Raw genomic sequence first — 22,868 nt, 5'->3', positions numbered from 1 at the left:
ATAAACGCTGGAGGTTCTGCGGCATAAAGTACTTTGTATATTGAATCCAAAGGAATCGGAAGCTTGACCGGTTACTAATAGAAAGGGAGATGCATCTACGGCATCTGAATGACAACAATATCACGAGCATCGCGCCACTGGGCGCCCATCTTGCGAATTCGCCGTTCGCTTGCGAGGAAGAGGAGGAGGTATATATGGCAAGCAATCTCGCCCCAGGCGTAGACTTTTACTGCGAGTTGTTGAGTGGTTCTGGGGGTTCCCAGCAATTGTGAGGCCTCTCCCTCAGGTGTTTCTTGTGGGACCGGGGTTCGAGAAGATGGAGTCTCATCTTCGGCGATGCACCATACACCCCATCCTGCTCGGCCTTCTTTCGCAATGAAATCAGAGAGAAAAGTCCAAAAGTTGAGGAAAAAAGTCGTGTCCCAGCTTATGGGATTAGGTGCTGTGGGTTTCTCCGGACCATTCGAGGTGATGTTGATGCGGAGACACCAGTATCCACGCTCAAGATTGTCGAGGTCTCTGGTTTGGTTCGTGGGATTGTAAGATCGAGGTGATTTGAGACGTTTGGTTAGCATCTCTAGGGTTGGTGTGATGTGGGTTATGAAGGGGGATGAGGCTATTGGGGGAGGAGGTGGTTTGATCTCCAAGGGAAGAGAAGACAAGTCAAGCCACTGCTTTTGTTCTAGCTTTTCCGGCGGTAGGGTAGACTGCTTCGATTCATCATCCTCATGCTCGTCTTGCGTCGTAGTATTGTGGCTGGCAGTTGCTGTACTAGCAGTTGCTGCCGTCTCCGGACGCTGTATCTCACCGCGCAAAGAACGAGGCGGAGAGCCCAGTCGAGGTCGTTTCGAAAGGAGAAAAGGTGTCAAGTGCAGGCTTTCAGCTATAAATTCTGGTTGTTGTGGTTGGGAGTCCGGAATCACACTGACGGGGCTACCGAGCGAGTCCTTCTAGGAAGCAGGTCGTTTTGCGGCCTGGACAGGAACGCAAGGCGGCGAACTAATGGACCCATTATTCGTATCCAGATGCGGTGATGCGCTCGAGTGCAAAAGCGAAGATGCAAGATGAGATGGTGTCTCGTCTGCTCTGAGTGTGATGAGCTCACGTGAGTGAGACTGGAAGTTCAAAATAGCTTCCACTTGCGCACGATAGCAGGCGTCGTCAACGACGCCACTGGGCGCTGAGATGTGGACGAGGATTTCTGATTTGTCCATGCGCTGCATTATTCATGTTAGTTTGGTGATCATTTCGCAAAGCATGAAGAAGGCTGGGGGGGGATGGAGACGGAGGCGTCTGGATCCAGGAACAGAAGAAACTGGTGTGGGGGCGTGACTTCCAGATGGGGCAACTCCGTGCCTTACTCCACAGGCTGGGATCGCCAGCAATAGTCACAGGCCGATTAAAGTCAACGCGCGATCAACTCGAGGCCTCGAACTTGCAAGTTGGCCGCTCTGCCAGGATTTCAATCCAAGCTATCACGAATCATGAATCACTCTGAAGACTAGTACTCTGTAAGGTTGGAGCAGCAAATGCATGTGATCGGCTCTTCCCGGCGCAATCATAATATGATTCATTCTTGGCTCATCTAAGGCGAAGCTAATGAGGTTATGCTTCCTCCGGAGTAGTTCGTTCGAGATCTGCCCTCGCATTGATTTGGAATACTTTTCCTTGCGATGGCGACGATCACCCGAAGACTCTCCACTCTGCTCATGCCTTCATCTCCGGTATGTAATTGGCGTCCGACTCGTGGAACGTGAATCAGTGGCTGGAACGGCGTGCGGAACTTCGGATCACCCCGTGAAGGAGCACGCCCACTCATCAGCCTTCAATAGAGTGGCACACACTATTGAGTTGGGGGAGATGAGATTCTTCATCAGAGAGCCGGACAGAAGGAAAGACGCCAGGGCAAGTGTTGAGCTTCAAGAAAGAGCACGGCTAAACTTGGCAGGACCAGGAGATGTGGACGGAATGAGACGAACAGGGCAGTTCGACAACTTTGGCGAGTTTTCTTTTGCGCTTGCTTCCCCGATTGGTTTCTTCGGCGCGAACCTCCCTATCTCAGTAATGAGTGGCAGCGAGGTTATCTTGCCTTTGATGGCACTCTGCTCCGTTGCTTGCCTTGACACACCATGCATACCTTTTTTTTCTCCTGCACCTCAGGGGGTTTAAAGATGGTCAGGTTCACAATGCTGGGGAGAATGCATCTGCGTGTGCAGTGCTTGTTGACAGCGCGACGGGCCCTCGACCGTTGAAAACCTCCAAAAATCACGACAGGGGTTCGGGTGCATTAGCCTTATGGTTGTCTAGCGTCGTCCCCAATGCCCAGAGATTCTGGTGTGGATACGACGAGACGAGTTCTGTCCACTCTGGAGAAGGCAAAGAACTGACGGCGCGGTGCAGGCTTCAGAGTGACCGGTCCGAATGTGATCCCTTTTTTTTGAGTATCATCGGAGTGATGAGTAGCAGGTACTCAGTCATGTTACACAACGGTTGCATCTGTCGCGCTCAAAAATTGTGATATGGTACTAACCACCGCCATTCATCGGTTAAACTGTCAAAGCCTTCCCAGAATGGCCGCCGTTTTCGCCGTTCGGGAGGACGAAGCCACTGGTGGAGATCACACACAGCGGCGAGCCACCATCATCCACCACTAATCAGGCAAAGGAGACATAGGATAGCCTCGAGGCCCTGGGGCTCCAATTGATGCAAGCCCAATGCCCGTCCGCCGTTTGGGTATACTTCCTTGTGAGCAGTGAGCCCTCTTGCCCAAGGCGCATTGGAAGGGCTTGGCTTCGGATTTCGTGGACCGTTTCCTCTCTTCTGCTTTCTGTTCTCAAAAGATGAAGTCAGAATGCCCAGAATATCATGGGCTGGTGCAGTCTTGCTTTTTCTTGTTGTCTTGCTGGGCCCAGGGAAGTGTACTGAGTACTCCGTACTCCGTACTCCGTCCGCGGGAGGGACCCTGTCGCTTTGGCAGATTTAATCTCGCGATTGCTGGACCGAGGCGAAATCCCATGGGGTGATTGAGCTCAGGATCTCAGCGCAGTAATTCGCAGTGGATTTTCTGAATTCTCTGCCTCATTTTCCTGTCATACATACTCTGTTGCTCCTCCGAGTAGATACTTTTTTTCTTTGCGTGCTTTTATTTAGTTTCTGTTCCTCTTTCTGCCTCGCCTTTCCCCTCACCCCTCGGACTAGTGAGCGGCAGGAGGGTCCAATCCGTTCAAGCCTCCCACTCCAATCGGCGGTTCATCTGGGCCTATTCGTCAGAGGGAGTTAGCTAAGCCATTCCATCGAGATTTTGTTACAAGACCAGCCAACTGGGTCTTGAAGAACGGCGCAGGAACCAATAACACAATAAGCCAGTGCGCTGTTGCGCATCGGGATCCAAAAACTGGAATCAGGCAGTCGACACTGGACCCGCTTGGCTGACTCTGTGATCGATATAACGCGGGCTTGTCTTCCAACCGAATCTTAGCTTCTCTTCTCGTCCGCGATTATCTTACCTCGTCTGCTCGACTCTCGAGTCCACCTGGCCACCAACTCTTTAACCCCTCTTGCGCCAGCAGATTCGACGCCTTCCTGCTGTCTGTCATTTGCGGTCCAACACTATACTTCCACTCGCAGGCTTTTTTTTTTTTCTACATTTCTTTGTCTTTGGTTTTGTCTTGGAGGTCAAGCCGCGTGTTCCGGCTCTGCGGGTGCGTATATCAAGCAAAGCCAAACGGCTCGACGCTTGGACGAAAACGAATCCACTTGTTTCAAGTCCTTTAAATTTTGAGGCTGACAACAAATTTTCTAATCTGTAGAGAATCGCATCGTCATTGTGTTTTCGCTCTAAACATTTGTCCTATTTCGAGGTCGTCGCTTCTTGTCGCTTTGTCGCCGTCGTCCGCCGCCCGCGCCGATCGCATTCAGCATTCCTTTTGTCTTCGTGCCGTCTACATCATTATTTGAAACCATGACTTCAGTCAGCAGTGGGCCTGTGCCCTTGGATTTGGACGCAATGCATCGGCAGAGTATACAGCATGCTAGCTCACCTGGTAAGCGTGAACACCACTGTCCATGTCACGGCTCCTTCGCCATACTTTTGGCGCAACCCAAGGAAGAACATGGATTTGAAAAAGAGAAATAGATGGCTTCTGCTTTTGCCGGATCCTGCTTTACGGGCTTTGTCGGGTGGTAGCCTCTGCGTTGTAACATTCCACCAACCGCACTGAGGGGCGTCACCCCTTGCATGACTGGAGCTCGTCTATTTCTACTTCGCCATTCTCGTGTGCATGGCTAACGTTGCAACAGCTCAAGCTTCGTCCAATATGAGAGGTTCGATCGGAGGAGACTTTTTCAACAAGTTCTTTAGTGGAGGGGCTCAGAAGAAGACCACCCGAGGTTTGTCATTTTGTACCTCATCAAGAAAGCCAGGGGCGCTATTAACCACGACTAAATGGACAACCACCAAAACGAAGAGGGCCCAAGCCCGATAGCAAGCCAGCTCTCACAAGACGACAAGAACTGAACCGTCAGGCACAGAGGTAGTCTTGCCATCCTCGTTCTGTAGACCAAACGCTGATTCCGGTGTAGGACACATCGTGAGCGAAAGGAAAAGTATATCAAAGACTTGGAGACCGAAGTGGCACGATTACGAGAGGCCTACACGCAAGAGATTTCAGCCGCCAATCTTGCTGTACACCAGCATCGAGAAATGGTCGGTTCTTTGACCGAGGAAAACAATATGCTCAAGGAGATTCTAGCGACACACAACATCAACTTTGAGGGCGAGCTGGAACGTCGCAAGGCTGAGCGTCCGATGCCAATGTTCACATCTAGCCCGGTCGCCGGAGGAAGCGTTGGATCACAGACTGTTGGCATCGCCTCATCAAATCCGCATACTTACAGCACGCCGCCAACAACGGTTTCATCGTCGGGAATGAGCCCAAAGGTCAACGGAGTGGATAAATTTGACTTTTCGTCGGCACCCGATACTGGTACCAACCAACAATCAATGCATGCCATGCATGCCATTCCATGCGATGCCCTGGCCGCTATAGATCGTCGGCCGCCTGTTCAAAACGGAGGCATCTTTGAGAGCGATCCTCAGCTTCAGGTTGACTTTATATTGACGTATGTTACCTACACCCTTTTTTTTTGTGTGTGTGATTGATTCCTAAACTTGAAACAGACTCGAGTCACCATGTCGTGAGCACACGGATTACCTTTGCCGAAGATCCGCCACAGAATCCGAAGACGAAGATATGCCATTTTCCGGGCACGCACTGATGGCGACGTGTCCACCACCTAGCTACATCGCCAACACTACCAGCGAACAAGTGTATCCACACAAGACCTACGACCTTCCACACGCCAACTTGTCCACACTGCTCAATCTGAGTCGACAACTTGTAACAGAGGGCCAGGTGACGCCAATAATGGCACTCCAGGCGCTGAAGAGTCACGAAATGTACCCTCGATTGACAAGGGATGACGTGAAGCTGATCATGGACACACTGGAGAACAAAGTGCGCTGCTACGGATTCGGAGCGGTGCTGGAAGACTTTGAGCTCATGGACTGCTTCAGCAGCGTCAGCGGGTCGAAGATTGACGGGGGGTTCTCGCAGCCTGCCGATGACATGTATTCATGACCTCGTTTTCTTTCTTTTTTTTTCTTTCTACTTTCTATCTCTGATCGTTCACTTCTTCTATGTGTTTCTAATATCCCAGGGAGATGTATATATAAAGCTCCGCGAACCAGCATTTTTTCATTCTGTCTTCATCATACGTTACATTTCGTTTACCCATTGTACCTTTTCTCGTCGCACTATTACCCAAGCAATAAGACACACAGGACGCAATGCAGACTCATCATCAGGCCATTAACATCACAGCTACAGCTGCGTCGTCGTACTCCCACCTTCATCTATTTCCCCAAGAACCCCCCTCACCCCTTCCCCGCCCCTAATCTTCCCCACAACCTCCCTTGCAACATCCCACGAACCCTCTCTCAAAACCGCATACACAGCCTCCAGCGCCGCAGCATCTTCCCCCTCTCCGCGATCATACCCTGTCGGTAGTCCTCCCGCACCCCGAAAACCAGGAAGAACAGCACCAGGGCCCGCAGACATAGACGAACCCGACTTCGAGTTCGCCAACTGCCCCTGCAATCTATTCCGCGTCGCCCGCAGCTCAGCAATCAGGTCCGCCGCCGCAATCGCCTCACGCTCCTCGCTCGTCGTCGAGTATGTGCATTCCGTTGGCGGTTTGCGTGTTGTGCAGGCTGTGCAGGGGGTAAGACGGTCGCACTGGTTCGCTACATTAGTATAAAAGAAAGAGCAGCAGAAAGAAGAAAGGATAAGACGGAAAGAAACGTGAGAAGAGAATGGGAACATCTAGATACCTTGACCTTGCGAAGGCGACAAGCGGCACACGAAGTTATCGGGCGGGGTTTGGAGGGCGCGGGCTTATCTCGTTCTTTGTCTGCAGCTGTCGTGTTTGTCGGACTCGGATTTGCTCTGGTGGGGAGTGTGGAGGTTGTAGTGGGGAGGAGGGTTGGGGGCATTTTGTTCCTTTTTTCCCTGAAAATTTTGACTGTTTGGTACACTGCGTATATGGTATCAAGCAATTGATCGAAAGACAACCGAATAAGCCGAGAAGCTGAAGAATCAAAGAGAAAGAGGAGAAAGAGGGAAACCAGGATAGCCGTTGAGATGTGGGCGAGGCTAAGCTGGATCGGAAGAATAAAACGGTCGAGATCGAGATCCTTAGTGCTTGGCTTTAAGACTCCATTCGGTGGCCTGCATCTCGCTTCTCCAATTAATTCTCCATCCGGCAATCCCAGAGCGAACGAACGCGGCAGTAGTCAACGGGCTAGTGGTTCGAACCGTAGCCGTGGGATTTGGACTATTTACTAGATACGATTGTATGGGCGCTCTCTTCTGTCGGTGTTGTGAATTATGAGTGAGGCTTTTCGAGGCTCCTTTCTATCAAGGTCGACAAGCTAGGCCGTATGGCAGACTGGACGCCTTGGACGCCGAATTAGACAACCAAGTTCTATCTCAAGTAAGACAATAACCCGCACCGTCTGCAACATCCTACACGATTATACGCCGGCCCCGGCTTCTGAGCTTGGCTAAGAGAATGGATAATGTAGGTTGTCGACCAGTTTTGGTCCATGATAGGGATGGTGGGGATGATTTAGACGGTTGGATTTTACATAGAAGAAAAGGGAGAGGGCACTATATACCAAACCCAGTGCGAGAACTCTACATCTATATATTCTTGTCGACGGCGAGAAGTCGATGTGTAGACTTGATAGATCGAGTTGTCCGGTTTCAACCAGTAAAATGTTGATATACATTAATTTCTAATCGATCCTTTCGTTCACAATGTTTCATGCTTCGTATGTATATTGAACCCTAATAATAATCATAAAAAAGAAAAAAAAGAAAGGAATCTTATCCTGCCCCAAAAGCCCGTCTTCCAACTCCCCTCATCTAACTAGAGTACTCAATCCAGAAGTCCATGTGGTATGTATGTATATACCCAGCATATACCCAACCAACCCGCGGTAGATCCTAGCAACCTAGACATGTTTACTCAAGCTTCCCCTCAAGGAAGCGAGAAGCATCGCCGGTGTTCATGACATATGTAAAGTGTGCAGCCGTGACGATGAGGGTGCCGTCGCAGACCAAATCACCAACCGCGCAGTAAATCTTGATCTTGTCCTTGGGGAAGTTGGGGATCTGCCCATTATCCTGCTTGTTACGAGTATCACCGAAGAGAACAACGCCCTTGATCTTGTCCTTGATCTCATCAGAGAGGTCCTTGATTGCGCCGTGCATGACGGCTGTTCCTTGACTGCAAGTACCAGATACGTTAGCATCCAGCGGAGCAATGCAGAAGAGGGGAATCGGTACCTGTAACCACCAGCCACAATCTGGGTATCAGGACACTTGGAAGCAGCCAGCTCGAAGAGTTCCTTTGCCTCGTTGATAGCTGCAGAAGAGGTTCCCTGGGGCAGAGCGTTCTCAGCTAGGCCAGCGGTATACTTGGGACCAACGCCCTGGCAGGCAACGCCGTTTTTGAGGGCGGACTTGAGGTTGTTGCAGACGGCGGGGCCTGTCGAGATGCCGAGGAGGCCTGGCTCTGTGGAGGCGCGGGCGAAGATGAAGGTGACGGGCTGGCAGTTGCCGTTGCGGAGATCATTGCCGCTGGAGCCAAAGACTGCGATTTGATATTAGTATGTAGGGGCCAAGATCGACGGGCGGGCGGGATAACGTACGCTGGCGCTCCTCGAGAGCAACGGGGCTAGCAATGGAAAGCCCGGCAAGGGCAGCGAGGGAGAGGAGCTTGAAATGCATGGTGGATTGGAAGTTAAAGAGTGACTGGTAGAGAGTGAACGAGGGGAGAGGGCGGGGGAGGGAGACAGTGAGAAACTTGAGTCCGGCTTGCTTGTCGAATGCATTTTCTGTTCGATGCCTGCTTGCTTTATATATACCCCTTCTCTGCTGTACTTTGTTTCATCGATGCCAGTGCCTCGGAGGACCAAAAGCCAAAGCAGGGCTTCTCCAATCCTAGTGGCTCCATTTCCCAGTTGGTCAGTAAGCTACCAAGAATTCTCTACATATCCCCAGGGCTACAGCCAAGGATGAGAAGCGAATGAATGGTTCGTCCGAGCGGTTTAGCCGGCCAATCCTGTTTGAATGATTGAGATCCTCGAAACATCCCAGAGGTGATTGATAATGCCTGGACCTCGGTTTACATCCGAGCCGGCAACTGCCGGATGCCCTGGGTAAAGCACATAAAGATGATCGTTTCCAAAAGCTGATTTGGCATGTCCTCGTGGTTGTGGACATGTTCGAGAGTGAAACGTCCTTGTTCCTGAAAGGGTATGCTTGGAGAAGGAACCTTGGCACGGTCTCGAGGCTAAAGCAACGGTCGAACTTGGCATCGGGCGATCTTTACAAAGAAAGTGTTGGTGGTTTCGAAGAGCACTTGAACATGCGTTCTCCATGCGTTCTCCAAAAAAATTGGCTAGATCGGAGAAAACACCAAACAAGGCTGATACCCCGACGTTGGGCCCTGACGTTCAGATCATGAAATCAAAGGCTCAATTCTCGGGAGAACAAAGGATGTGTCTTTTGCGCGCCCAAGGAGTCAAGGCACTTGATACACTTGATACCGAAAAGATGCCAAGATCGAGGCCTCTGATCCAATATCAGATCCGACTTTGTGCGGCCGTTGCTGTCGCGGAATGACGGTGTGCCTGTTTGATCTTGTTTCTCATGTATTATTGAACCCTGCTTGGCCCTGAATCGTCGGACCCTTGAGTTGCATTGTCGCGCAACTAGTGCCTGGTGGTTCAAGGCAACCAAGTTTTCATGAAACGCCGGGTACTTCAACTCGCGATCCCAAGTTGAGTGCCTTTCGCGATCGCCCAATTTGTGGGACTGCTACTAGCAATAATAATGCTTTTGCCGGCTGCCGGCTGCGAGACCACTGACTCCTGAGCCCCATGATGGATGGAGAACGTTGTACAACCTAGTATTGTATGTCCAAGCGAGGTCTCGCCGAGGCAACTTTGGAAGCTGAAGAATCCCAATATTCGAGTTGATACCGGACTCAGCGAAGCCGAAATCGATTAGTTGTTCCGAGTTCGTCATCCGGAAGCACGTACGGGATATATAGGGAGGCAACTTGTACTGCGTCGTTGAGAATCACACAAACTATCTGGTGGCACTTTACACGTGAATATTATGTAGAAGTCACGGATTTGAGTCTCGAAGCTTACCTTTTAATCTGTCGATACATGCTTGTGGCCCCACGAAGGTTATGAAAGGTAGATGGAGTTCTTGGGCGAGGATGAGGCTGCTGATTTTGCAGGCGCAGGTCTGGCAGAAGATTTTACAAACAAGAAACAAAAGTGACCCATTATCATCATTGAACTCGGAGTCTAAAACTTTTAAATATGCACACGTAAAAAAAAAAAAAAAGATATCATCTGTGATTAGAATGCGTTCATTATTCATGCCTCCTCCTCATCCTCAGCCTTCTCCTCAGGCTCTTCCTCGGCGACCTCATCGTCCTCCTCAAAGGTGTTGGCAGGGACGGTGTACAGACGGAGGACGGAGCGGTTGGGGTCCTTGACCAGGATGTACTTGGTAACCTTGTCCTCGTCCTCGTTCGCGTCCAGGGCACGGATACGGTCGACAATCGTGCGGACGATACCCCATCCGTTGCCCAGGTTAAGGTTCATCTGTGCAGCGAATTCCTTGGGCTTGTAGCCCGCAACGCCCAAGACAACGTGACCAGCGGCGGAGCGAGGGTTGGCACGAGACACGAAACCGAGCTTCATGCCGTCGGCCTTGGCGAGGATGGCCTGTGTTGTCCAGCGGGCAAGCTTGCAGCTGTTGTTCTTCATCTCAGTAGCGACAACGGCACCGCGCTGAGAGTACAGCTTGCTGCGCCAGTCCAGAGAGCCACCAGAGCCCTGGGCCTTGCTATCGAACTCGTTCAGGGCCTTGACGATCAGTTGCTGGTCCTCGCCATTGACAGGGTTCTTGACGAGAGCGTCCACTTCGGTACGGACAATCAGGTCGAGGGGCTCCTCGTCGCTCTCGAGAGAGAGGTCGAAGCGGCGGTACTTGTATCCCTTGGAGGCCAGAGGCTCGGTTTCTTCATCGGCATTGTAGAAAGGGTTAGGGTGGGTCAGCTCGACCTTGGCAGTATCCGACTCGACGACAGTCTGCAGAGCAAAGTTGTGGTTGATGAATGTGGCCTCCATGGCAAGAGCGCTGGGGGTGTTGATGGATTCTTGCTTGCCAGAGGACTCGGCAATCTCCATGGGAGCATCGGCGGCGTTCTCGTTGACAGTTACCAGATCGAGAGAGGTACCCTCGCGCTTGTCAAAGAAGATCTTGTTGCCCTGGTGAACAATGACGATATCCCAGGAGTACACACTGCGAGGAGCGCACATGAGCATGGAAAGGATATCGGAGGTGGCGAAGATGGTGGCGGCGTTCTTCTCAGCAAGCTCTTGGATGACCGGGTCTTGAGAGGTGGTGACATTGTAAGCAGCCCGGTCAAGGGACTGAAGGCGGCGCTCAGCGTTCTTGACGGGGGCCTTGTCGTAGGAACGGTCATAGTAGTAGAGGAAACCGTACGTGTCGACATCCTCACCCTCGGGAGCCTGAAGGTTCAGCTTGGACAAGCGGTTAAAGTCCACCTCCTCCAACAAGGACCAATCGGGACGGATGGTTACAGAGGGCTCGCGGGTTCTCTGAGGCTTGTCGTAGTCTTTCCATCCGAACCGACGTCCCCGGTTGCCGCGGGCACCACGGTTGTCGTAGTAGCGATCACCACCCTGGCCGCCACGACCAGCACCAACACGCTGGAACCCAGCACGTCCACCTCTCTGTCCTGGGCCACCACGCTGGCCGCGGCCACGGAAAACGGTGCCACCGCCCCGACCAAAGGTACGCTTAGCTGAAGTGCGAGTGTTGTCGACCACGGAGAAGGAGGATTCATCTTCGGCGACCTGCACGGCGAATAAACTGGAGGCACCAGCACCGTAGACTTGCTGATCTAGAATGACAGTCCCGTTAGTTACGCGCAAAAGAGTAACCCAGTCTAACCGCTTTATTTTTTTTTTCATACCTCTGTAGTTGCGGTTGAAGGCCTGGCGACCGCCTCGGTCGCGGTCCTTGGAGTCGGCAGTCCAGTCTGCCATACGGCCTAGCTTGTCGCCCTTGGAAAAAGGAGCGTATGGGACACCCTCGAGCATGTTGTCCGAGGAGGCGGCAGGACCCCAGGTGTCCTCTGCGGGGAGGGCCGCCACGATGTCTGCGATCGAAATGGGGGCCATGGTGCTTGAATTTCTTCTGGTTAACCAAAAGAGAAAAAATCGAGTAAGACCGTGGTCTGCAAAATAATAAGGTCCTCAACTACTGAGGAAGCCTAGACTGTCTTGGGAGGGGCGAGCTCGCGGGCGGCGGGATATTGGAATGCAAAGAATCCAAAGTTTTTGTGTCGCGAGGCTTTCTGTGGCTGATTGGCTTGGCGATAAGCCACATGATATCTGCACCGCCACACACTCCGCTGCCCAGCTGAAGCCTTGAAGTTGAGGCATCCAACAAATTTAAAAGTCTGGGGTCGCTCGATGATGCCACCCCCAAATTTGATTTCGCAAACATTATTGCCTTCACTGCCGACTTTCTCGGACAAATGTCCTCACTCATTCAAAAAATCCATCCTTTTGGTCGATTGCTGATCATTTCTTGCTCTCAGGGCTTCACAGGCTGTTGGTAGCCTTTGCTCTGCCCTGAGCTTCATTTACGTAAAGGACCTCATATCTCACAGAGGTTCCTGAGGAATCTGGAGATAACCTTCTCTAGATCTACGATGCTGACCGGGTATCCAGAGAGCCGAAAGTCAATCACAATGGACCCGATCTGCCCGGCCTCACTCACTCAGCTCCTAGGTGGATGGCTTACTCGATTTGGATGTAGAAGCGTATTCCCAAAGGGAAGACTCAAGAAGACGAGAGTCAATGACAGAGGAGACATACAGTAGTTGCTCCTTCGATGCCGATCCTGATCGCGGTTAACAAAAAGAATGGTTCTGAGATGTCAGCCCGATCGTCGGCCAGTCACTGGTCTGAGGCTTCAAGATCATACATCGATGTAGCTTATCAGTTTCTATTTCTCAGAGGGTTGAGTATCTCGATGTCTCCCCTTTTTCTAGGCCTCCTCCGCATTTGCCGCACAGTCAATGCTTGAGTCAGTGTGGTGGAGCTTGAACCAATGGTTCGTTTCTCCTTTTTTTCGGCACTCGTTCCTGGATACTAGCGCTCTCTCATTGTCACGGTGTTGATAGATACTCCGGATCAAGATCCTTGTCGGGACACCTGATTGATTGCAATGCAGTCGGTGCCGACATGGTGGAAGACGATCTTCAGCTGGCGGTCGATCTGATTCGATACCAAAAGGGTCCGCCTCTCTGGATGAAATTCCACTGATAAGGGAATTCGCTATCTGACAGGTGGAATGCAAGTTGATGGTTCATGCTCTCCCCGAACTATCGGTTTTTGCGACGACAACCCGATTCGTATTCCTGTGGTTTCCTCACTCGAGCAGGTTTGGCGTTTCGACGAGTGGCTGACTTGTTCTCTCCCGGCTCGCTTAGGAGATTATCGATCGAATCACGACTGGCAGACTCAACAGATCCGGGACTACGTAGGACACTCCACGTTCATTATTCCTTTTGGGGGTGGTTCCTGCAGGCTGCAGGAGCTGCCAAGATCCATCCCACTGGGTTTATACTTGGTTTCAAGAGATTGAGCGCCTCGCGAGTACACGGAATTAACCCTCCTCTTCACCGGACGGTCCCAAGGGATCCAAAGAATCTTGCCACTGTCTTATCAAGGTGGAGTTAAACCAGCAGCTCATCTCTTGATTCGGAATGTGTGGGTTGGCCTCGAACTACATTCGGCGACAACCCCAGCCTGAATCTGACCTCTCCAAGATCCTCTGGATAGTGTATATGAAAATCATCATCGGAAGAAGCTCTCGTCCTCTTTTTCAGGAAGGGAACATGATGATCCAGATAAGGGTTTCAAAGACCTCTGTAAAGCCCTTCGTCATGGACGTCGAGCTCGAGCATATATAGAGCTCTGAAGCAGCCCCTCTCCAAGAACGACTCTATCCTCATCAGCATCACTCTCAATCTCAAGGCTCAAGTCTCTCATTCCCTCTCTCCCAACAAAACCGCCCTTTTTCGAGTTTTCGCTTCCCGCAAACCAATTTATCAAGATGAAGTTCGCCACTGCTCTCTCTGTCCTCGCCGTTGCCGGCTCTGCTCTGGCCTCTGCCCTTCCCACCACCGACGATGCCCTCACCCAGGCTCTGACTGCTGAGGTCTACGACGCCGCCGCTCGCATCAACGCTGCCAACGCCCAGAAGAAGCGTGATACCTCCAACTGCATTGCTCCCCTTTTGTGCTGTGGCACCCTCACCACCCCTCTCGACTCCACGGTCGACCCCATCCTCCTCGGTCTGGGCATCGACGCCGCTGAAATCGTTGGCTCTATTGGCCTTCTCTGTACGTCCCGATTTGGTATGGGGGTCTGCTTATCCTCGACTAACTTTTAAATAGGCCACGCCTACGATGACTCTTGCGACTCTGCTCCCCAGTGCTGCACTGAGGTCAACCTCCTCGTGCGTATCCCATACTTCCTCTCGGAAACTTATTTCACTAACGCGACATAGGGTGGTGTTCTGGCCGTTGGCTGCAGCCCTCTCGAGCACTAAATATTTCCACGTTAAGGGCTTTTGGACGACTTGTGCTAGAGCAGAAGTGGCAATGTATAGATATACCTGCCTGGATCATGTATGGGGATGATGCTCGTGGCTTAATCATTCTTGACGGGTGAGGTCTCGTCTAGATATTTCTATTATACCATCTTTAATGTATCTGTTCTCTCAAATGACCGATTTCTTGTTGAAAAAGGACCTAGCTGGCACGACTCGGTGCAACAGTAATGTCTATTAGAAGAAATACACCTAGTTTTGTAGAGATTACCGTGTGGCTTAGCTATCTATACTACTGTGATCAAGTTCACCTCCTCAACATTCCCTTGAAAGTTATTTGGCTGAGGCCGAGGTATAGACCTGGACAGGAACTATTTAGGTTGAGCTCTTGAGTTCCGGAATAGAATGATTGTGGGGATACTAGGTATAAAAGAGGTATAGGATGATCCGTGCATCCAGGGAGTTTGAGAACTAGCTCAAGTAGTAAATCTCCAGCAGGTTGAAACCATCAAGCCCCGTGCTCTAATTGGTGTTTCAGGAAACCCTGTCGACTTTCAAGCCGTCCCCCTGGTGGCGGCTCTCCGCTTTTCGGTTGCTGGGGCAGATTCCAAAACAAACGGAGATAAGAAAAAAGTGGCGGTTCCCGCTTCCACTCACACTTGCCAGATCTTCTCCAACCTCGATACGATCGTTACCTTCATTCGTTGAGATCATCACGACTCAAATGGACGACTGATGCATAACCTTCTTGGAGCATAACAACCACGTATTGCTCGGCTTTTCCGCGACGACCGAAACGCAATCCACGCCCTAACACACAAGTAACGACCACAGCGCAATGGCGAGAGAAAGCAGCGCCCCAACAGATCCTGTGACCCCGGGAAAGCCACGAGAGCAGGCGAGCCGCCCTCTACCGCAGCATCCAGAGTTCGGAAAGCCGTCGCCTCTTCGCCCAAGCTATTCCCAGAGCCATGGCTCGAGCAACCCGTTCAACATTCCCAAGCAGAATCGCCCACGAGTAGAGCATCACCGACCGAATCAACAACAACAACAACAACAACAACAACAACAACAACCACAACATCATCTTAATCATCATCAACAGCAGGCACGATCTCAAAATCCGCTCCTCCAAAATGTGGCTCGATCAAACATTCCTCCCCTCGTTGCCTCCACCCCTAAGCGAAGCGAACCATTCGACCCGTTCAAGCCCGTCCGGCCTTCTGCATACAACAACAATCGCATGTCCCGCCCGGTTGACAGTGATGTTGTCGAAATCCGCCGCCCCGAAAATGTGACCTTCAACACACCTCGAGCGCCGAAGATGTTCTACGCCTCAAAACCTTCTCCGATGAAGATGAACAATGCGGCCAAAAACTTGCAGAACTTTGTTGATCTGACTACAACAACCCCTTCGGGAGGTGACTTTTCTACTTCTCGGCTACCTCGGGGCCCAGGTTTTGGTAGTGCGGCTGCAAGTGAGTGGGTGGATACCGCCAAAGCGAATGAGAATATAAAAGCTCTACTAGAGGGAGCATTCGAGGATGAAGATGAAAAGCAACCGAAGCCGAAAGGCAAAAAGAAGAAGAAGAACAAGAAGGACACGTCGAAGAAGAAGAGTGAGCAGGACCAGCCGCAGGCTCAGGAGGAGAGCTCGGATATTGACGATTTGGCTGCTCAGCTGCAGGGTGTAACTGTCAATGAAAGCCCTTCAGATGCAGAGGAAAGCGTCAAATCCCCATTACAAAAGACGCTCGACGCGGAAGACGAGCTCCAGGGAAATGAAGACGAGAAAGACGCTAGCGAAGAGGGATTAGATTCTGAGGAGGAGGAGGAAGACGAGGAAGACGAGGACGATGATGGCACTGTTGAAGGCTTGAATGTTAAACTTCTTCCTCACCAGCGACAGGGCGTCAACTGGATGTGCGAGAAAGAGATCGGATCTAGGAAGCTCAAGGGAGAGGCGAAAGGCGTCCTGCCCAAGGGTGGGATTCTTGCAGACGACATGGGTCTTGGGAAGACCGTTCAGGCCATCGCTTTGATGCTCACGAACCAGAAACCGAAGGATGGCTCGAGGCGACGCCCTGCGATGTTTGAATATGATGCAGATTCGGATGATGATGGTGAGGAGAAGGAATCGCGAAAGTTACCGCCTGGACTTAGCAAATCCACCCTGGTTGTGGCTCCTCTTGCATTGATCAAACAATGGGAGTCTGAAATCAAGACCAAGGTTGAGGCGCCTAAAAAACTCAGAGTCCTCGTCTATCATGGAAATGCCCGTGCCAAATCAACCGACAGTCTAGAAGACTACGACGTGGTGATTACGACATATGGGACCCTCACTTCTGAGCATAATGCAGTCTCAAAGAACAATAATAAGACTGGGGTATTCTCTGTCTACTGGTACCGCATCATTCTCGACGAAGCGCACACCATCAAGAACCGCAATGCCAAGGCAACTCAGGCGTCATATGCTTTGGATGCTGAATATCGCTGGTGCTTGTCGGGCACGCCTATGCAGAACAACCTGGACGAGCTACAGAGTTTGATCAGATTCCTTCGAATCAAACCTTACAACGATCTAGCAAACTGGAAAGATCAGATTACTAGACCACTTGCGAATGGGCGTGGAGGGCTTGCAATCGAACGCCTACAGGTAGTCCTAAAGGCTTTTATGAAACGGCGGACAAAGGATGTTTTGAAGCTCAGCGCCAAGCCAAAATCTGGGAAAGGCGATGGCGAAGGCGAGAAGAAGAAGAAGGGCCCGGGTTTCCACATTGTCAAACGTGAAGTAATCAAGGTGGCAGTGGATTTCATGCCAGGGGAGAGGAACTTTTATCAGCGCCTGGAACAGCGAACGGAGAACAGTCTTGAGAAGATGATGGATGGGTCTAAAATGGACTACGCTGGAGCCTTGGTTCTGCTTCTTCGACTGCGACAATCCTGTAACCATCCAGACCTGGTTAAGAGCGACCTGGCTAAAGACAAGGATATTCTCCTGCAGACTGGAAACACCACCAACAGTCAGTCGTCTGCCGCCAAGAAGGATGATTTGGACGCAATGGCGGACCTCTTTGGGGCGCTCAGTGTGGTGACCAAGAAATGCGACATTTGCCAAATGGAGTTGAGTCAAACGGAGTCTACAGGTGGTGGCAGCCGGTGCAGTGAGTGTGAGAAAGACTTTAACACGCCTTTTGCTGCCGATGGGATGAAGAAGAAGAAGAAGAAGAAGGCATCTAAAAAGGTCATTGATCTCACGGCGTCCCCCTTGCAGAGGCGCTCAGAAGATCGCATGGCTCGATCGCGCAAGAATAGACGCGTTGTCATGGATAGCGATGACGAGGAAGAAGAGGACGGCGAATGGCTCGTTCCCGAGAGTCAGCGAGCAGGCCTATCTTTGGGCAAAGCAGGGGGCTCCAACGATGAAGATGCAGAGGGCGGCGGCGACTGGATCGGTTCCGAAGATTCTGATACTGACAGTGAACCTGAGTCGCCGAGTCGGCGCATTGTTCAGAGGGACGTTGTAGACTCGGATTCAGAAGATGATATCTATGGGGATGAAGAGAATCAGGAGCTTCCGTCCACCAAGGTCCGCCACCTGATGAAGATCCTCCGACGCGAAGCCCCCGACTTCAAATTCATCGTGTTCTCCGTCTTCACATCGATGCTTGACAAGGTCGAGCCATTCCTGAAACGCGCTGGAATCGGCTACGCCCGATACGACGGAAGCATGCGCAATGACCTCCGAGAAGCCAGCCTTGAGAAGCTCCGGAGCAACCGGGCGACACGGGTGCTGCTGTGCAGTCTGCGAGCCGGTGCGCTGGGGCTAAATCTCACCGCAGCAAGCCGCGTGGTCATCCTTGAGCCGTTCTGGAACCCCGTAAGCTTACCATTCCTAGCGTTTTGTTTGCACTCACACTAACCCCCTGTTTTGTTTAGTTTGTCGAGGAACAGGCCATCGACCGCGTTCACCGACTCAATCAGACCGTGGATGTCAAGATCTACAAAATGATTATCAAAGATTCGGTCGAGGAGCGTATTCTCGATCTGCAGGACCGGAAGCGCGAATTGGCCAATGTCACCATCGAGGGTAAGACTGCAGCGGCCAAACTTACGATGAAGGATATGATGGCGCTGTTTGGAAAGGACGCCGAGCTGCGATACAAGGACGATCAGACTCGCCTCGATTACTCGCCACAAAAGGGCAATCTCCTCACCTCAAGCTATGAATCGGCAAGCCAGGGCCGCTCGGGTAGCGAATCGGATGCCTCTCGTGATCGCAGCCGTAAACAGGAAAGGCGCGCACCCTCGACGGAGGATTCTGTTTACGGTCGACGGTGGTAGGGGGCCGGTTAGAATTGAGATGATTTTACGCAAAGACAAGGTGAAATGGAGGATGGCATTGGGTCTTGGTGTTGGAGTATTGCGTCAGCTGTCTGGGATAATTTTAGGCATTTTGGGTGTATTCGGTACATATGGGATTAGATTTGTTCTTATACAGCAATGTTAAAATATCGACAAAGGGTCATGTATCTTGTAGTTCTAGCCCTAGCAGCCAACACCCCGCCCAGGAGTTAGTAGTAAGCCAGCTCTCTCGTGGCATTTTGCACCACGTGACTTTGGAGGCTGCCAGACTGGGAGATGTTTGACGATTTGATGGCGTTCGGTTGAATCACACGATAGTGGATATTGTCTGGCTTTGGGACGCTCTGTCTTGGTGCGATGGCTTGTTTCATGAGGGCGGAAGACCTTGAACAGCGAGTTAACATTAACTATCTCCAGCTGATAGCGAGCTGTTAAGCTTATTATTATAATTCGAATCGTAATCTTAGGGTCTGCGGCTGAAAATACAAGTGCGATGCTAATATTGCTGGACCACTCTGCAAAAAAAAAGTACCGACATCTGGAGGTAAAAGGGCCTGAAATCTAGGATCCACGACAGTGGAGAGCCCCCTGAATTGGAGGTCTCAGCCAGGTTCTAGAAGACTCAAAGAAGGACCAGACACGTAACCAGCAAGCGAGGCTACTATCGAAGAAAAAGAAAACATGCAGCCACCAGGAGAAGGTTTAACTTAGAATGTCAGAGACAGAGAGGACGCAATAATAAGACTCATCCAACAAGTCAGAGCGCAGCAGTTGACGGGTCAGATTTAGTGTGGGATCAAGATTGCAGATGGGGAGAGATGAAACGCGATCTGCATCTCAGCCTGCGAACGAAATGAGTGAAAAACGTGGCGGCCACGAGATGGCCTCTCTTTCTCCAAAAGAACCAAGTTCCAAAGAGCAGACAAAGAAGTTCTCGTATTCGATTCATCTACCACTGTGCCCCCGGCTCTTTAGCTTTTCAGGGCCTTTCTTTTCTCTTTGTTCGTCGTTCTTCACCTCAACTCTTGTTTCTGGCCTATCCACCGACTAGCGGGCCGCCTCCATCTCCATCGATCTCAGAAGGCCATTGCCAGTCAAACGGCCTCCTTTTCACCAATCTCTCCCTCTCTCCTTCTACCTCTCGAAAAGTCCTCTCCTCACCCCTCCCGGACCAGCCTCATCCTCCCTTCGCCTACAGCCATTGCTTTTACTCCGGTACGTCACTAAAAGCCCCAGATTACTAGACCCTGCCATCGCCACGTTTTTCTCCTGCATCGGCCTCCCTGCACTCGCCCGACCCCCAAACTCTCTCAGCTCTTTGTCTATGTCTAAGACAGCAAGACTCACCTCTGACATATTCTGCTCTAGGTCTGCATGCAGTGAATCTCCATTAACGTCCATATAAATCCCGCCCCTGCGCCGTTCCTTTTTCCCTTTCTTCTCTCCATCCCTCTTGTCTTCCGCCCGCCCACCCGTTCTTCCTCACTTCGACCCGGTATCGATCACGGACCACCCCGCCTCGGCAACACGGTATACGTTCGAATGGGATGCTGTCGCAGGTGACGCAGAATAGCGAATCTACCTTTTGTTGTTCCCCGGTTTTTTTTTTTAGATGGGCAATTCTCAAGGGAGACAGGTCACCTCCGACAATGAGGGTATGTGCCGAGCCGATTCCGGGTTCTACCTCTTTCAATGAGCGCGGGCCCATTGAGTGGCTATCTTGGTTTATACGATTGGTGCATGGCTGACAATGAGGTAGTGAACCTGAATCATTTCCGTCTGCTTCGTGTGGTCGGGAAGGGTGCCTTTGGCAAGGTCCGTATCGTGGAGAAGAAAGACACAGGCTTGACCTTTGCATTGAAGTATATCCGCAAGGAAGAAGGTACATATAGCTTTCTCAAGCTTTTGTGCAGCTACTAACTGCTTCTCTTAGTGGTCCGTTCTGAAAGTGTTCGCAATATCATCCGCGAACGGCGAATGCTCGAGCACCTGAACCATCCCTTCCTTTGCAATTTACGATACAGCTTCCAAGATATAGAGTACATGTGCGTCCGCCCTATCGTCCTCGCCCCGACGTTGCTGACTTGATAAGATACATTGTGGTGGATTTAATGAATGGCGGTGATTTGCGATTCCACATCTCGCGAAAGTGCTTCACTGAAGACGCGGTACGGTTCTGGCTCGCTGAGCTTGGCTGCGCTCTAAGATATATCCACTCGCAAGGTATCATCCACAGAGATGTCAAGCCGGACAATGTGCTGTTAGACTCTGAGGGACACGTCCATTTGGCCGATTTTGTTCGTTACCCGTTACACGCTCAACTTGGACGATACTAATTCAATGGCAGAATGTGGCATCCGATTTTCGTCCTGGGAAACCCCTCACGAGCAAATCAGGAACCCTGGCATATCTTGCTCCTGAAGTCTATGAAGGCGGGGGGTACTATTTCGAAGTCGACTGGTGGTCATTAGGCGTTACGTTTTACGAGTGCATCTACAACAAGGTGAGCTTGGAAAAAAAATTTCATTTCGAACGTGGTAAGCTTATAATGAATATAGCGACCATTCGAGGGCCGGTCTCAAGACGTCCTCAGCGAAAATATCAAACGAGCACAGCCAAAATATTATGTCACGAACCCCGCCGTTTCCATCCCCTGTTTGCGCGCAATGTCCGCACTGATAGAAAAGGACCGCAGCAGGCGAATCGGCGCCGTCAGTTTCGAGAGCTTTACGTCACACCAGTTCTTTGCAGATATCGATTTTGCCGCACTGGAACGAAAAGAAATCCCACCGGTTTTCCGTCCGTCGAGTGACAAGACCAATTTCGATGCAACATATGATCTGGAAGAGCTACTTTTGGAAGAGGCGCCGCTCGAAGCTAGAGCCAGAAGGCAGAAGCCAAGAGCCGAGTTGCGGGATGATGCGACGGCCAAGGAGATTCGTGAGGATGAGCTCCACCGACTGATCGAAACGATGTTTGAGCCGTTTGATTATACAATTGTGAATTACAGAGGGTAAGTTGCGGTTTTTTAAAAACTTTATAAGCTTCGCTGACTGTTGTAGAAATGCCGCCGAGGCAATTGCAGCGTCAACGTGAGTTCATCACTTAATTTGTGTATGCTTCGCGCTAACAAGCCTAGAAACCCCGAAGAGTGCCTACAAACCACTAATTCCTCAACTCATTCCCGACACTATTCCCATCCCGATTCTGCGCGAGGCTCCCCTGTCCGGACCGAGGGATCCCCCACTCGTATGATGGCACAAGACACGCAGTCTTCTATTGGCGAGGCGCTAGAAAGCACCAGCAGTCAACCGCCCGCTCCTTTGTCTCAACCGCCGCCGCCGCCGCCAGCTCCTAATTTCCACCGTCCTTTCGTTCCCCCGCCACCTATGCGACCGCGCCCAACAGCGCGCAAGACCAGTAAAGGTGGAGGCGTGCAAATGGTTCTCGAAGAGGCGGGCAGCTGGAGCGAGCTGGCAGACCAGAGTGCTACCATACCCGCGGACGGATACGATGCTGCCAACAAGGGCAAACCGAGCAACAGCGGCATGCTTGCGTTCCTGAGCCGCAAAAAGGGGCGTGACCGGAGCCCGAAACCGCAGGAGCCTGGTGTCCTTGGGAAAGAGGGAGCTCGGCAGATCATCAGCTGAGGTGTTTCCCTGTCCTTGACCCCGCCGCAAAATCTTGGTCTGCGAAAACTGATCCAAAACGTCCGAAGCCCAAAGCCACGCGCTCCCATGAGCTTGGTGAGCAGGCCTGCGATTTAGAAAACCGCCTGGACAACCCTGCTTTGGAAGCAGAAAATATCACAATGACACTTCACGACTCCCAGAGGCCTCATTATGAATGGCTCAAACCATCGCTTCACAGCCGAGTCTGGATGATACGTCGATATCCAAAGATCAACCACCATAATCTTCTCTCTCTCTATATTTCGTGGCATTTGATTCCCCCATCTCCAGCGTTGCTTTTGGTCTTGTTTCTTCGTTTTTCTCCTTTCTGGGTGGGTTACTCCGGAGTTAACAGAACGGGGTGACTGACTGACCTGACTAACTGACCAACACGATGTCCTCACATACACATACATAATCTCGGCATTTCGATTCCGCTTTCTACTATTTTCTCTCCTTGCATTCTCCCAGACATGGTTCTTCTATTCCATCTTTCTTTCTCATACTCTCTCATTCATTTCGCTTCTTGACT

The 22,868-nt window shown here is 51.3% G+C and overlaps 8 protein-coding genes across 8 annotated transcripts; 4 read left to right on the top strand and 4 right to left on the bottom strand.

Annotated features, from left to right (window-relative positions):
• Positions 1–95: 95 nt before the first annotated feature.
• On the bottom strand, positions 96–1,223 carry BJX68DRAFT_268522 (uncharacterized protein; the record flags this gene model as incomplete). The annotated part of the gene is made up of 2 exons (XM_071046110.1): positions 96–933; positions 1,009–1,223. The coding sequence occupies 2 exons, from the start codon at positions 1,221–1,223 to the stop codon at positions 96–98; spliced, it is 1,053 nt and encodes a 350-aa protein (XP_070897392.1).
• A 2,738-nt stretch (positions 1,224–3,961) lies between these two features.
• flbB lies at positions 3,962–5,880 on the top strand (the record flags this gene model as incomplete). The annotated part of the gene is made up of 5 exons (XM_071048257.1): positions 3,962–4,043; positions 4,300–4,389; positions 4,469–4,532; positions 4,582–5,121; positions 5,180–5,880. The coding sequence occupies 5 exons, from the start codon at positions 3,962–3,964 to the stop codon at positions 5,637–5,639; spliced, it is 1,236 nt and encodes a 411-aa protein (XP_070897391.1). The 3' UTR covers positions 5,640–5,880.
• A 2-nt stretch (positions 5,881–5,882) lies between these two features.
• On the bottom strand, positions 5,883–6,553 carry BJX68DRAFT_268520 (Zn(II)2Cys6 transcription factor domain-containing protein; the record flags this gene model as incomplete). The annotated part of the gene is made up of 2 exons (XM_071046109.1): positions 5,883–6,296; positions 6,392–6,553. 2 exons carry the CDS (start codon positions 6,551–6,553, stop codon positions 5,883–5,885), a joined length of 576 nt encoding a protein of 191 aa, XP_070897390.1.
• Positions 6,554–7,575: 1,022 nt separating this feature from the next.
• On the bottom strand, positions 7,576–8,514 carry BJX68DRAFT_122357 (cutinase family protein). Its single transcript, XM_071036142.1, has 3 exons — positions 8,276–8,514; positions 7,911–8,217; positions 7,576–7,851 (listed from the first exon to the last, which is right to left on the bottom strand). The coding sequence occupies exons 1-3, from the start codon at positions 8,352–8,354 to the stop codon at positions 7,587–7,589; spliced, it is 651 nt and encodes a 216-aa protein (XP_070897389.1). The 5' UTR covers positions 8,355–8,514; the 3' UTR covers positions 7,576–7,586.
• Positions 8,515–9,921: 1,407 nt separating this feature from the next.
• Positions 9,922–11,979, bottom strand: BJX68DRAFT_240546 (eukaryotic translation initiation factor 3 subunit D). The gene is made up of 2 exons (XM_071040697.1): positions 11,650–11,979; positions 9,922–11,577 (listed from the first exon to the last, which is right to left on the bottom strand). The coding sequence occupies exons 1-2, from the start codon at positions 11,855–11,857 to the stop codon at positions 10,019–10,021; spliced, it is 1,767 nt and encodes a 588-aa protein (XP_070897388.1). The 5' UTR covers positions 11,858–11,979; the 3' UTR covers positions 9,922–10,018.
• Positions 11,980–13,596: 1,617 nt separating this feature from the next.
• On the top strand, positions 13,597–14,480 carry BJX68DRAFT_122334 (hydrophobin family protein). The gene is made up of 3 exons (XM_071036141.1): positions 13,597–14,091; positions 14,146–14,207; positions 14,259–14,480. Exons 1-3 carry the CDS (start codon positions 13,803–13,805, stop codon positions 14,298–14,300), a joined length of 393 nt encoding a protein of 130 aa, XP_070897387.1. The 5' UTR covers positions 13,597–13,802; the 3' UTR covers positions 14,301–14,480.
• An 859-nt stretch (positions 14,481–15,339) lies between these two features.
• On the top strand, positions 15,340–18,822 carry BJX68DRAFT_240541 (putative SNF2 family helicase/ATPase). The gene is made up of 2 exons (XM_071040696.1): positions 15,340–18,180; positions 18,240–18,822. Exons 1-2 carry the CDS (start codon positions 15,544–15,546, stop codon positions 18,642–18,644), a joined length of 3,042 nt encoding a protein of 1,013 aa, XP_070897386.1. The 5' UTR covers positions 15,340–15,543; the 3' UTR covers positions 18,645–18,822.
• Positions 18,823–20,277: 1,455 nt separating this feature from the next.
• Positions 20,278–22,315, top strand: BJX68DRAFT_256359 (serine/threonine-protein kinase; the record flags this gene model as incomplete). The annotated part of the gene is made up of 8 exons (XM_071043172.1): positions 20,278–20,320; positions 20,425–20,547; positions 20,599–20,710; positions 20,758–20,962; positions 21,013–21,168; positions 21,224–21,678; positions 21,728–21,757; positions 21,805–22,315. 8 exons carry the CDS (start codon positions 20,278–20,280, stop codon positions 22,313–22,315), a joined length of 1,635 nt encoding a protein of 544 aa, XP_070897385.1.
• Between the last annotated feature and the right edge of the window lie 553 nt (positions 22,316–22,868).

The sequence above is a fragment of the Aspergillus pseudodeflectus genome (genome assembly GCF_044049435.1).
Source record: "Aspergillus pseudodeflectus strain CBS 756.74 chromosome Unknown BJX68scaffold_31, whole genome shotgun sequence".
Lineage (NCBI taxonomy): Eukaryota > Fungi > Ascomycota > Eurotiomycetes > Eurotiales > Aspergillaceae > Aspergillus > Aspergillus pseudodeflectus.
The sequence above is the reverse complement of the archived record's forward strand: the minus strand, read 5'-3'. Positions and strand labels throughout refer to the sequence as shown.

Coding starts and splice junctions, on each gene's coding strand:
- BJX68DRAFT_122357 (XM_071036142.1), bottom strand. CDS start 8,354: ATGCATTTCAAGCTCCTCTCCCTCGCTGCCCTTGCCGGGCTTTCCATT. Junction 8,218..8,275: donor TGCTCTCGAGGAGCGCCAGC/GTACGTTATCCC, acceptor ATCAAATCGCAG/TCTTTGGCTCCAGCGGCAAT. Junction 7,852..7,910: donor ATTGTGGCTGGTGGTTACAG/GTACCGATTCCC, acceptor TGGTACTTGCAG/TCAAGGAACAGCCGTCATGC.
- BJX68DRAFT_240546 (XM_071040697.1), bottom strand. CDS start 11,857: ATGGCCCCCATTTCGATCGCAGACATCGTGGCGGCCCTCCCCGCAGAG. Junction 11,578..11,649: donor CTTCAACCGCAACTACAGAG/GTATGAAAAAAA, acceptor CTGTCATTCTAG/ATCAGCAAGTCTACGGTGCT.
- BJX68DRAFT_122334 (XM_071036141.1), top strand. CDS start 13,803: ATGAAGTTCGCCACTGCTCTCTCTGTCCTCGCCGTTGCCGGCTCTGCT. Junction 14,092..14,145: donor TGGCTCTATTGGCCTTCTCT/GTACGTCCCGAT, acceptor ACTTTTAAATAG/GCCACGCCTACGATGACTCT. Junction 14,208..14,258: donor GCACTGAGGTCAACCTCCTC/GTGCGTATCCCA, acceptor AACGCGACATAG/GGTGGTGTTCTGGCCGTTGG.
- BJX68DRAFT_240541 (XM_071040696.1), top strand. CDS start 15,544: ATGTCCCGCCCGGTTGACAGTGATGTTGTCGAAATCCGCCGCCCCGAA. Junction 18,181..18,239: donor TTGAGCCGTTCTGGAACCCC/GTAAGCTTACCA, acceptor TGTTTTGTTTAG/TTTGTCGAGGAACAGGCCAT.